The sequence below is a fragment of the Morone saxatilis genome, unplaced genomic scaffold (genome assembly GCF_004916995.1).
Source record: "Morone saxatilis isolate NCDOM2014 unplaced genomic scaffold, NCSU_SB_2.0 Contig1, whole genome shotgun sequence".
Classification (NCBI taxonomy): domain Eukaryota; kingdom Metazoa; phylum Chordata; class Actinopteri; family Moronidae; genus Morone; species Morone saxatilis.
Genome location: NW_023339651.1, coordinates 11532179 through 11545162, shown reverse-complemented (window position 1 = coordinate 11545162; position 12984 = coordinate 11532179). Strand labels below are relative to the sequence as shown.

Below are 12984 nucleotides of genomic sequence, written 5' to 3'. Positions count from 1 at the left end.
AAAGCAGCAGCACGCAGGGAGGGAGGGAGGGAGGGGGGTCATACAGCTGCTGAGTCAGCTCACTCAGGACAAGCCAGATTCCAGCGCACAAAAGCGCTCCTGGGAGAGCACGCACACACTTACCTCTTCCAGTGTTTCAAACATTTGCCCTGTCCTTTTTGTCCCTTATGTGTAGGTAACGGGATCCACTCCACAGTCTCCGAGAGCACCTCCCCGGTCATCTCCTCTCCTCCCAGAAGGCAGCACTCCATCTCTTACCCCCATCATGGCAAGACCAGGAAAGGGAGCCGGGCGAGCTCCATCGGCTACACCGCCTTCTCGCCCAGGCCGTCACTTTCTCGCCACTCCAGCATCGCCACCAATCCGCCCCTGGACCGGACCAAAGTTAAAGACTACCTCCTCCTGTCCGTGCTGGCCTGCTTCTGCCCCGTCTGGCCAATCAACATCGTGGGATTTGTCTACTCCATCATGGTAAGAACATATTTCCCAGCAGCAGTTCTATAAAGCGACTTTGTTTACAGTCTTTTTTTAATATGTAACGCAAACTAACAGTTGCTTCAATCTCCTCCTTCAGTCTAAGAACAGTCTCGAGCAGGGAAACCTGGATGGTGCTGTGCGTCTGGGACGCGTGGCCAAGATGCTCTCCGTGGTGTCACTAGTAGGAGGGACGATCATTATCATCGCCTGCATTGTCAACCTGGCCAGTGAGTGTCCCAAATCTGACCTTTAAACTTTAACCTCACCCTTTATACCCCCTGTGTAGTCCCCTGAACTCCTCTTTTTGTTTTTCTTAAATCCTGATCCTCCTGGCCCCAAAACCTCCTACTGTCACTGTGTATTCCATCACAATATGATATTTATCCCTGTTAGTATAAATGAGACTGTAATCACTGATATTATTATTAGCATCTATGTTTGCATAATATTGCACTAGTTACAAGGCCTGCACAAGTCTTTACACACTGCAGCACTTTAGCCTTTGGAACTATGTCAATGCTACACAGAGATCAGAACATATTAATCACATTTGCATCAGCCAAATCTACATTTTATGACATGTTTTTCCATTTGCACGGGTGGCCTCCAGCCTCCAGCTGTAACTGACTGCATGCCTCAGATTGCTGTGTGTTTATCTGTAGAGTGATATGTGTAGTCTGCTGTCTATTGTACGCTTTGCCCTGTTTGTTTGTATAAAATGTCTTGTTGCCCCTGTACCATATGTATACTTAAATATATATAATGTATGTCAGTGTGTGAGATGTTGAAATGCTCACAAGACAAATAATTGTACATTTATTGTACTTGGCAAATAAAGGGATTCTGATAACAGATCAGTGATTATTACTTATTAGTGACTTGTAAAAAGGAAGGGACTAGAATTTGTCTTTTGCAGTACTGTATATTTAAATATAAGCACGAAGGGTCAGTCAGTTAAATGATTATTTGCCTTTTCACGTCAGTTCAATCTGTCATCTGTATTTTGTTTGTGAATGCGCACAGTTGCAGCCTGTTGGGTCTCATTAAGCCAAGAGATGTCCTAATTAACTTAATGACTGGAGGAGTAATTGAAGTTGAGTTTAAGGGCTCTGGGACTCAACAATCCTTGTTTTTCTCATTATATAACTGTCCTCTGTGGTCTGTGAAAGCTTATACATCCATATTAAGATGCAGCAATATATAGCTCTTCAACTAATACGCTTCCTTTTCTTTTTTTAGTAAATGTGAAAACCTGAGTTTCATCCAAGGATGAAACTGGATAAGGCAACTGACCGTCTGGCCCTCACCTGCACCACCATCTTTACCGCCTAGTCATTACCTGGATGTGTGACAAATATGCACCCGATATACAGTGCTTACTTATATTTCTGTAATCTATATAAATCCCTTTTGCTAATGGAAGAAAATAAAATATGCAAATTATGCTGCTCTTGAGTCTGGGGGACGGGGGGGGTGGAGAAGGGAGTAGACAGTCTAATCAGTCCTTTCGTATTCTGGTCAACACATTCAGAACGATTCTTGAGACAAGACACAAACTCTTTGAGAATCCCATCATCGCTCCGGCAGAACTGACTCACACAAGGTGGACTAGAAAATGAGAGGCCAGTGGAGGTGGTAACAGAACGTGAAACGGGCAGGATTGCCTCCCAACTTCAGCGCCACACTGCAAGTCCCAACAAAATGTCCGCCAAGTCCATCCTTCTCTGCACAGACGACAGGACAGCATCAGAGTTTCAGCTTGCCGTTAAATCCCCCTCGGATACGTGGAGAGGCTCTGGGATTTGTGTTGCTCTTGAATCACAGAGCCGAAAATTCACCCAATTCCCTCACGGACAAGAAACACTTTCAATCACTGTATGTCCTCTTCGTGTCAGACTCTCCTCTGTGTGTTTCTCGTGACTTCCTTCCATACATCTTGTGTTTGAGAGTGAGTGTACGGGTGAAAAGAGGATGAAAAAGAGGCTTACCAAGGACTAGCTATGGGTGCTAAAATGGAAGGGATTATGGAAAGTCTCACACAGATGGTACAGTCATCACTGCAAGGAAAAATATGTGCCAAAAAAAGAATTTAGAGGGAAAGTTTCTTGCTTTGTAAAGACCCAACTCTGATCACAGAATTGCTGTTGTAGAGAGGAACATCAAAAGTGTTAATACTCTGCTGCACCTTTACTGTATATCTGCTCGACACCACTGACCACTGTGAGCGGGGAAAAAGGGTACATGTTCACAAAAACCCCCACTGTAGCAAGGTAGTCAAAACATTCATTGTACAATGAAGCTCATAATGCTACGTCACCTATAACCTATCTTTTGATAATATTTGTAAAACATCCTTTTGAAACAGAAAAAAAAGATTTCGTAATGTGATTCTCTTGAAGTGCTGGGCCGCAGTTGACAGATGGTGGTAGTATTGTATGCATATGGGCGTCACTATTTGGTTAACAAATTAAATAGCTTGTGATTGCAGTCAAAGTTGTGGCTGCAGCCTCAGTCTGCATCCACTTGGAGCGTGTGCTTTCAAACCAGACAGATTGTGGCCTTTCTGTCCCATAAAACAGCAAAGAACACCTTAATATATGCCCCATTTGTTGTCATACACAGACGGATGCTGTCTTTTGATGGCTAATTTGTAAAACTGATAATGCATCATAAAAGATATGATTTTTTAAATTTATTATTATTATTATATCTCCTGCGTATCCTTAACTAACCTCTAATCTTTATCTACCTGTAATTTCTCACTGTGATCTGAAACGATTGGGTTTCATCAAGAATGGACGGATCGAACTCTCCTTATTTACTATAGCCTGGATTTTGAATCATGTACAGAAACACCACAATTTCTCATCATTCACTCCTGCCGGCAATTTTCTGTAACGATTAATATGGCATTTTTTGTTAGTACTTGATCTGTAAATTTAATTGTAATCAACAGTCGATGTATTCTGCAGATATAAATCTCAATATTGTGATAATTCTCTAGTTGATATGAGTTAGCATTAAGTAGTTACGATCTAACGTAGGCACAGAAACTGTCGACTAGCCTCCTGACAGTCATTGTATTACCACCAGGCTTCTATAATCTTTGTGGTTATTGGCATGTTGTGGATTTTTATTAATGTATGATGATAGAAGTTGAAAATTACAACGATAAGCTGGCACTTGGAATATTATACTTCTGCAGCACATTCATAATAAAGACACAATGCATGCAACATGTTTTCATTGTCATTTTGAAGAGATAAAGAGCAGCAATGGAGATTAAAGAGATTCTGGTTTTGTGGGAGAGAATGAGTGTCAATAGTGAGAGATATCCGGAGAGCTTACTACGTAACTGAGGAGAGATTGGTTTTAGCATTTAGCAGATGAGAGCAAAACAAATAAATAAATACTGGGAAGTATTACTATAGTTGTCCGTAATGTGTAAGCTGCTGGGATTGAAAGTGCATGCAGTTGTCAGGCAATGAAGCGGAGACAGCAGGAAGAGCATAATGCTGAAGGGAGAGGCCGAGCCGAGGAAATGCACTGTATGATTGGCTGTAATGAGAACTAAAGTCTCTGATGTCTTCCAACAAAGCAAAATATCCCTCATTATTCTCTCTGAGGTTTTTTTTTAAACCCTTCAAGAAGCTACAACTATTGGCCTTTTCACAGCAGCCAGTTTGACATTAAGTAGTAGGGTAAACACAGGTGTTACCAATGATACTAATTCAGTTTCTATTGTGCATGTTGGCTCACTGGAAAGGCTCTGCTAAACTAAATGTAGAAGAGAAAGATCATTAATTAGTATCACTGGCAACACCTGTGTTTACCCTACTACTTCACGTCAGAATGGCTGCTGTGAAAAAGGTATATTATCAGCCTTTATAACAAGGACAGTTTCTTTTGGAATACCAAAAAGAAAAGGAAAAATATGTTTTTTTATAGACTTTGGAATCCAAACTAAACATTAAAGGCTGTTCTGCACTGCAATGGCTAAATGATACATTAACAATATAATAACATTTTTAAACTAGTGGTGCAATAATTAGTTAATCGTTTGAGGTTTTTTAAAGACTCAAAACTAAAAGTCTACAGCCATGCTAGAAGTGCTTTGACGCTTTACTTAGACACAGCAGCACTTTGTGCTAAATGCTAACATCAGCATGCTCACGGTCACAATGTTAAAATGTTGATGTTTGACAGGTTTGCCAGGTTCACCATTTTTGTTTAGTGAGTTAGCATGCTAACATTTGTTAATTAGTACTAAACACTGTGCTAATTAACTGATGGGAATGTCATTGGTTTGCAGGTATTTGGTCATAAAACCAAAGCCTTGGACAGATTGACATTTATCTGATGATGGCGCTACATGGCTAAGAATGGGATAAATTCGCTTTCTGATTTCCTCATCTATCTTGGTGTTTTGACTGTTGGTCGGAGAAATAAAATATTTGGAAATGTCACCTTGACCTCTAGGAAATTGTGATGGACACTTTTTTTCCATTTTCTGATGTTTTATAGACCAAATTAGTCAGTTATGAAAATAATCATTGAATCACAAATGCAATGCTGTGTGCTGGGACATATGTTTAACTATGTTACATGGAAACAATTATGAAGGTAACGTCATGGGCTTGATAAAGGATAAAGAGATGTCTAGCTTTAGGGAAGTGAGTGCTCTGTTGTAATAATAAACATAAAATACTGTACATAAAATAAATAAACTATATGACACCATTCTTAAAACAAAATGTGTTTGTAAGGACACTTCTAGAGAAAAAATAACTACAGAAGCAGAAATATAACAGCACTGACAACATCTGACAACAGCAAATTCCCACTCGCCAATGTTAACATTCTGACAACGAAAGGTATTTTTCTTTGCACTCAGCTAATTTAACAGTTGCTATACAGTAGACTACAGCTCGGACGGAGCATCAGCATATCAGACAGGGTCACTTCCAGATGCAGTAAGTGGGTCAGGGATTATCCAGCTGGGTCACATAAACAGGAGGCTGTGATCAACTTGGCAGCGTTTGGATGCATCATGATCATCCTGTCAGTCCGCATAGCAAATAACAGCATAATGAGATACACTGACCTGTGGCGATGCTGTTCTATTAGTGCCCGCTTAATTTGGAAAGAGAACTAGGGCTGGGAGAAAATCATTATGAGTGGGAATTAATGCTTGGATGGATTGTTGTGGATTTTCTAATTGGAGAGAGGAATTAGTTGTTACTGAAACTCCACATCCAAGAATGAGTCTGAATTAAAACTCAACACTTTATTCAGTAACAGCTGCCTGGTAAACACAGTAAACACAGTTACCAGTCGACCATCAGAGACTTTTTCCACGTATGAAACCCACTTTCTATGAGGGCTGATTGTTTTTATTAAAGTTTGTTGTCATGAACTCTAGTATTTCACAGCATACATCTCAACATTGTCACGGCCCCTCCACCTGGGCACTAGGAGTCCCTGTTTTGTGCTGCAGGGGTTTCGTCCTTGATGGTTGCATGAGCTACACCTGGTCCCTGCTCTGCCCTAAATACCTCCCACTCTGCAGTCTCTCTCTCTCTGGGGAGATCTCCTCTCCCACTGCAGGTGTGGCAACAGCATGGGGTTTTATATGTTTTGTTCTCCACTGCCATGCATTTATGCATCTACTGATTGCTACACGTTGTATTGTTTGAGTGATTGTAATGTTTTTATAAATGCTTTTCTGCGCAGTCTTCGTCGTTGTCTCCCTACTTTGTTAAAGTCTTTGAGCAGGGCTGTGGCAATGTGTTATAGCAGAAAAAAGCACCGGTGTAACTAATAGCTTTAACAACAAGTGCACTCTGTCTAGCTGCTTCAGTCCCAACACTGTGGTATTTTTAGAGCTTTTCTAAGAGGCATAATTAATATTTTCCTTGCTTTTGCTGCTATGACAAATACAAATCTTTGTCCAGTTGTGTACTTAACTGTTGACTGGTCTCTTCCACAGCAGACATTTTGATTCATCATAGCAGCTAAAGCACATACAGTATGTCACTAATATCATTAACAATAGCTCTTTTCTATTTAAAGGTCCAGTGTTTAATATTTTGGACGATCTATTGCCAGAAATATGATCAAATATTCATAACTATGGTTTCATTAGTGTATACTCACCTGAAAATGGGAATCCTTATGTTAATGTTCTTAGAATGAGACTTTTATATCCTTTTATATCTACATATGCTGTGGGTCACCTTCCATGGAGGCCACCATGTTGAACCGGCATGTTTCTACAGTAGCCCAGAACGAACAAAGTTAACACTGGCTCTACATAGGGCTGTTCGTGTTTTTCAGACCGTAGTCTGTCCCTCGGGCTTGGAAGGGGATGCTGAAGCAAGGGAGTTGCACCTGGCAACTATACAGCTAGATGCCATTAAATCCTACACACTGGACCTTTGACCCAGCATGGACAATACCAGGACCCTGAAACTGAAGCAGCCAAATGGAATTGACCCTTCCTAAGCCCCGCCCCATTTTGTTCTGTGCTCCAGTAACAGTCGAGCAAACTTCAGTCAACTTTCTCCTTTCATGTACCTAGATATGCTATGTGCTAGGCTCGTCTTTGAAAAGACAACCTAATTTTGAAGATGGTTAAAAGATCAAAGCGACATACAGTCAATCTTAAGTTAGCTAAGTTAGCTAGCATGATGTGAGGTCAGTTGCGAAAGGTAATTGCAGCATATATGTTATGTAATGTATATGCTGTTATTATAAGGAACAGCTGTGATGTTAGTCCACATAGCTGATGAAAGCTGAGCAGAATAAAATGCACTAATTTCTTCGTCTTATTTAACCTTTATTCAACTAGGAAGTCTCTTAAGATATTTTATATTTTACAGTAGGCCAATTGGGCCACCTAAAGTTATCTTTAAAGTCACATTAAAATTATATTTAACATGAGAGACTATAAAAACTGTTACAATCTTCAGAAAATATGTTTAGAATGTGGTGTTTGAATGCCTGACATGAAGGCAGTTTGTCCAAATCAAGCTTATCTCCTAAATTACTTACTAATACTAATAATAATAATAATAATAATAATAATAATAATAACAATAAATAATTAAGTTGAGTCTGTGTACAAAAAAGCAGCTTCTGGAACTTCACAATGAGGTAATTACACCTTCTGAACAGATAATTGTGACTAAAATTCCTCACTAATAAGCTTTTGAACAAAGGGTGACTTAGGTAATTTAGGTAATACATGTAATTCTCCTCATGAATCTACTTATAATTAGTACTGGGTTATAATTGAGTACCTTTATCTGCATGAAGCTTAATTGAAATGTGATGTGAGCTTCAGGCTCATATCTGGCCCCTTATTACTGTGCAGCCCTACTGCCACACTTCAGCATCCTCTGCTAGCTGCTAACTCTTCATCACAATTCTGGCTAGGTGGCAGTAATGTGCTCATTATTGGCTCTTTAATGAAAACTACTCATCATCACAGCATGCATTCATGGCTCTGTCCCTCTGTGGTGAAATATCACTATAATATTTCTATCAAGGCTTTTAGTTTGACTGCAGGATCCAAGAGGGACTTCATATTGTGACGTCTTCATTCCTCTTTTTCACAGCAGCAGCCTTTTATACACTGACTTGTTTATTGTGCTGTCAGTTTTTATTGTTATGAGATGACCATGCAAAATTCACATGCTTAATTTTAATATTCACCAACAATAGCTTGATAATATGGGCTGAAATAAAGAGATTTTGTTTATGAATGTTCAAAATCAAAACCATTTCAGAGCATCAGACAGCCAGATGGTTGGTGCTGAAATTCACTATTCTGTGACGTGGTGAGCTACCAGTAGCTCTCATCACTATCCATTATGTGTTTTCTCACTCAGCGGTACTGCTGGCACTTGTCCCCACAGAGAGGACACAGCTTGGGTTTAAATAAATGTTTGTGGTTTTCACAGAAATCTGCTAAACCACTGGATTTTAGATTAATCCCTCCCTGAGCAACTACATCAGAGTCTGTCTGCATCACTAGAAAGTTTTTTGTATGATGGAATTTCCTTTATCTTTCTTTAAGGCCACCGCATGGAGTCTTATTTTGATAGAGCCTTCCTTCTTATGGATGTTATTGCACCTTATGACACTGTTAATCATTTGAATTTAACCATCTTTATCTCTTATCTCTGGTATTGTTTGAGATGCAGATCAACCCTCAGAAAGGTTGAAAAATGAATGTTTACTGTCCTCAAATGTCCCCTCCAATTTTTCGTCACTCTAATCTCAGTTTAGATCTGCAGCCTCCTAAGATTAGATCTTTTCTTTATCTGCAATGTTTTTATTGCATCTTGACCTGGACTATTGCAATGTTGTGAAGTCATTTTGAAAGAGTTTGGGAATACAGATTATATAATACAAAACGCCACAGACTTCCCATAAGTTTCAGTGTGTGTAACCTCAGTTGTCCTCTCTTCATTTGATATGTGTGGGCTTCTGAATATCTCCATGTACTTGTATTAGTATTAGTGGTATCACAGTGTCTGTCCAGTGACAGGATCTGCAGACATCTATGGCGTTTGTCAGTCTGTCCAAGAGCACAGGGAGGAACAAATAGTGACTAAGATGAAACAGAAGTAGCTGTCTCTGATTACACAAAGAGCTTCTTTCCCACTCAGGATACATGAGAAAATGCACAATAATCAGAAACTTTACAGCTGCAAAGAGCTTCATGTGTTGTTCTTCTATTTAAAATCTAGACTGAGTCTGACATCCATGACTCTGCTTCTGACTCAGACACTCGGTCAGCCGTCACGGTCAGCCTCACAGCAAGATGCTCTATACATGATCTAGGACACTGAGCAGCAGTGTGTTTATCAAAAACATCCTGATGTCCCAATGCTGACCTCTGACCTTCCTCCAAATGGAGTAAGTAAAGTAAAGTTAGTTAGTAAAACTTTGACAGATGTTGCGGAAAGCAACAGAATATTAGAGGGCGGTGATAAGAAATGAATAAACAGCTGAAGAAGTCAATTTAGCTTGATTCATTTGACAGAATTATCAAATTAATAAATATAGCAGCAGATAGACGGATAGATTTTGTGTCTGATTTTAGATGTTTTGCATTTGACATCAGCCTTTGACCAGCAAACTATATATAGATTTTTTATATATCTTTTGGACACTCAAATTTTGTATCTGTCGCATTAATCCAGTTTTTGAAATTGCACCACTTAAATTCAAGATATTCCAGTCCTATAAATTCAGTGCCAGTTACATTTCAACATGAAGTATTAAGTAGAGATTTAAATTGCGGCTATTATTGGTCTCCATAGGCCTAGAATGAGAGTTTATTTTAATCTAACCAATCACAGGCAATCATAGGTTTGATGTGTCTTTACAGAAGAGTGTAAAGTGTTAAACCAACACTGATGCTTGTGTTGATATTATTTTACCTGTGGTCTGTGCCTCTGTGCTCCTGCTGGATCACTCGTGCTCACATTAGTCAGAGAAGAGGCTGCAGTTGCAGGTCCTGAACGCTAGGTGGCAGTATTGGCTTTATTAGATTGCCACTGAGCTGTAAACATCAGATTCAAAGAGGCCACTTTACAACAACGGAGCAAATATAATAAAAAATTGAGGGATGCGCACAGTAAATTCAATACGAATGTTTTATGAAAAAGAAAGAAACAATCATGCACACTTTCCAAAAGACAAAACATCCAAAGCAAGTGAAACACAATATATATTTACATATGAACACCACTGGTAGTTTCAGCATGCCTCTTTTACCACGAGAGACCGAGCACAGATAAAACCTGCAGCTTGGTTAATGCAATCCATAGTAAAGCAGCAGCCATGGAGTTATCAGACAACACTGGGCTCTATACACCATTCATATTTTAATAACCGACAAAGGCTGATGATTTTAGTTACTGTGACCATGCACAGCTCTCCACAAAATAATCTGCTCTGAAACCTTTCTGTTAATTACGTCTCTGTTCTCTTCAATACAAATTAGGATCATGAAGCAAAATTAGGTCCATCATCGTGTCACTGACAAGAAACTGACACAGTAATATTAGAGCTGACACATTAAACAACTGTGAACAAAAACTGTTACCCTTGAATTAAATAAAAAAAATCTCTTCTCAGTTAATCAGAGCAACACACCTCAGGAGAATTGGGAACAACACGCTGATGAATATTTCATCCTGCAGCAGAGCCTAGCACATATTTGTCTTTTAGTTTGCTCCATCAACACCAAACATGCAAGATTACTGACACAAACCATCAACATGGAAGAACCAATTATCTTATTAGGTCGTGCTGTCTGCAGGCAATCCAGAGGTGATCAGATCAATAGATACAAAACATCTGACAGCATTAAGACCACTTGGAAATCTTCGGAAGCATTAGGCATAACATTATTGCGAGGGAGAGGTATGTGCGCTGTGAGACATAACGGTGGGGTTTTAATGTCAGCAGTTAATGAAAATAACAGGCCGAGTGTAGTGAGAGCAAGCAAACCTGACGTGAGGGATGAACTGCAGAATAATTCAACTTTCTCCCTCATTATATTTTCTTTTGCATGATTTCAATTTTTCTTGTTGATTGATATCTGATCAGTTTGGAGCAGCGCAGAGGAGCATTTAGATTGACATTAAACCCACAAAAGGGACACGGATCCCTATGAATATGATTATGAAAATTCTCGTACTGTCAGCTTTGTGGTGTGGACGGTTTCACAGATTTGCATCAGGTCTATTTAGATCCAAGATTAGAGTATTGATCTCTGAATGTGACCCTTTTGGGTGTGTTGTTACGAATTATGGTCTTATATGACACTTATGACACAAAGTAAGTAGGATATGAATCCTTCATAGTCATGCAGAAAATCCTCAGAGCATGCGATGAGTTGTCTCTCATCCCAAGTCTTCAGGTCAGTCTCTCCAGTGTCAGTACAGTGGAAGAGGATCAGTTCATTCCTGCAGTGTGGATCCAGGCAGCTCGTTGGTCAGTGTATGCCAGCGCTCCACCTTCTTGCCCTTGTTCTTCAGACAGTCTATCCAGTGCTGCAGAGCGTCTCCCTGTGAGTGGCACCCTAAGGACACACCCCCTAAGCAGCGCAAAGACAAGAAAGAAACTCATGTGACTTACTTTTGAATATGTTGTGCACTGTAAAAAGAGTAGGCGTAATTAGCTGTAGCTTCAACCCACACCATTTTATAGAACATCTTCTATGTTTATTAGGGTTGTTTTGTTTTATGATTTATTGTTTTATTAGCAGTTATTGTATACTTTCTATGTTCTTCTTTTCCATATTTTTTTGTGCAATAACTTACAGACAGAAGTCAATTACAGTTTTAAAAAAGAAATTGAGGGCTATAACCCAAAGAGCTGAACATTTTATCTTATCTATAGCAAAAGCAAAAATCTACTTAAATATATGAGTTTCAATACAAAATAAAACTTAATAACGTTTTTCCACATTCATTTCTTTCTTTCTAAGGACACAATAAGTCTAATTTGACCACCAGAGAGCTGAAGTGTTGAAGAGTGCTACAATGTCCATACTTAATTAAATTTCTACCTGAGAGATGAATTGTGAGTAGCCTTTTTAAAGTGTAACAATAAAAGGGACTAAAAGAAGATTAGTATTGCTTTATGACTTCAGATCAAAGTTTGATCAGTCCGAGAGGGAAAAGTGTCACTGACTGACTGTGAATGGCTCCACAGTTCCACTTTCATGTATTCCTGGGTATTTACTAATACTTTCATTCTTTATCGAGTTCAACTGTTCTGTTCAACTACTTGTCAACAAATCCCATGAAAAGACCAAAATCAAGTATTTTCTGTTTAACCAAAGCCTGATACAACTTATTCCTCCGTGCCACACTGTAGTTTATTTTGAGTAGATGCTAGAAATTCTCACTTCTCGTTTTCATAGACAACTGAAAATAGTCCCCAAAAAGTAAAGTAAAGTTTGCAAAAAACTGAAATTACTGAGCCCTTTTAAAAAGAATTATTCAGTATAAACAAGTGGGCTTGTTGCTATGAATACAGATGGGAAAGTCTGAAAGTATTGAGAGACGGACTAAAAAAACACACTGTGGTTTTGGTCTTTTCGTAGAAGATTTGTTGAAAATTTAAAAAAACAGACTTAACCTTTGCCTACTGTAAGAAACAAAAATCTTGACTTTTAAAGGTCCAGTGTGAAGTAGTGTAGTGGCAGACACCCGCCCCCCTTCCAAATGTGAAAGTAGTTTTTCCTTCACATTTGGAAGCAGTGGTTGCAAAATGCATTAAAAATGCAAACAGCTCTATAGTCTGTGTTTTATTTATCCCTTGTAGGCTACTGTAGAAACATGGCAGACCCTGTAGAAGAGGAGCTGTTCCCTTTGTAGACACAAACGTTTCATTCTAAGGTAACAAAAACACAACAATTCTTATTTTCAGGTGATTACACACTAATGAAAACATATGTGTGTATATTATATTCAATTTCTG

The 12984-nt window shown here is 39.1% G+C and overlaps 2 protein-coding genes across 2 annotated transcripts in view; one reads left to right on the top strand and one right to left on the bottom strand.

Annotated features, from left to right (window-relative positions):
• The window catches only part of prrt2 (proline-rich transmembrane protein 2), a gene marked incomplete in the record, with an annotated part of 6063 nt that extends 2362 nt beyond the window's left edge, over positions 1-3701 (top strand). Inside the window, 3 exon segments of the mRNA XM_035664696.1 lie at positions 176-471; positions 575-704; positions 1717-3701. Of these exon segments, the coding sequence (XP_035520589.1) occupies positions 176-471; positions 575-704; positions 1717-1733 (443 nt within the window).
• A 6337-nt stretch (positions 3702-10038) lies between these two features.
• Positions 10039-12984, bottom strand: part of LOC118333879 (double C2-like domain-containing protein beta) — a 7921-nt gene continuing 4975 nt past the window's right edge. Inside the window, exon 5 of the mRNA XM_035669691.1 lies at positions 10039-11593. Coding sequence (XP_035525584.1) covers positions 11457-11593 — 137 coding nt within the window. The 3' untranslated portion in view covers positions 10039-11456. The remainder of the gene's footprint in view (positions 11594-12984) is intronic.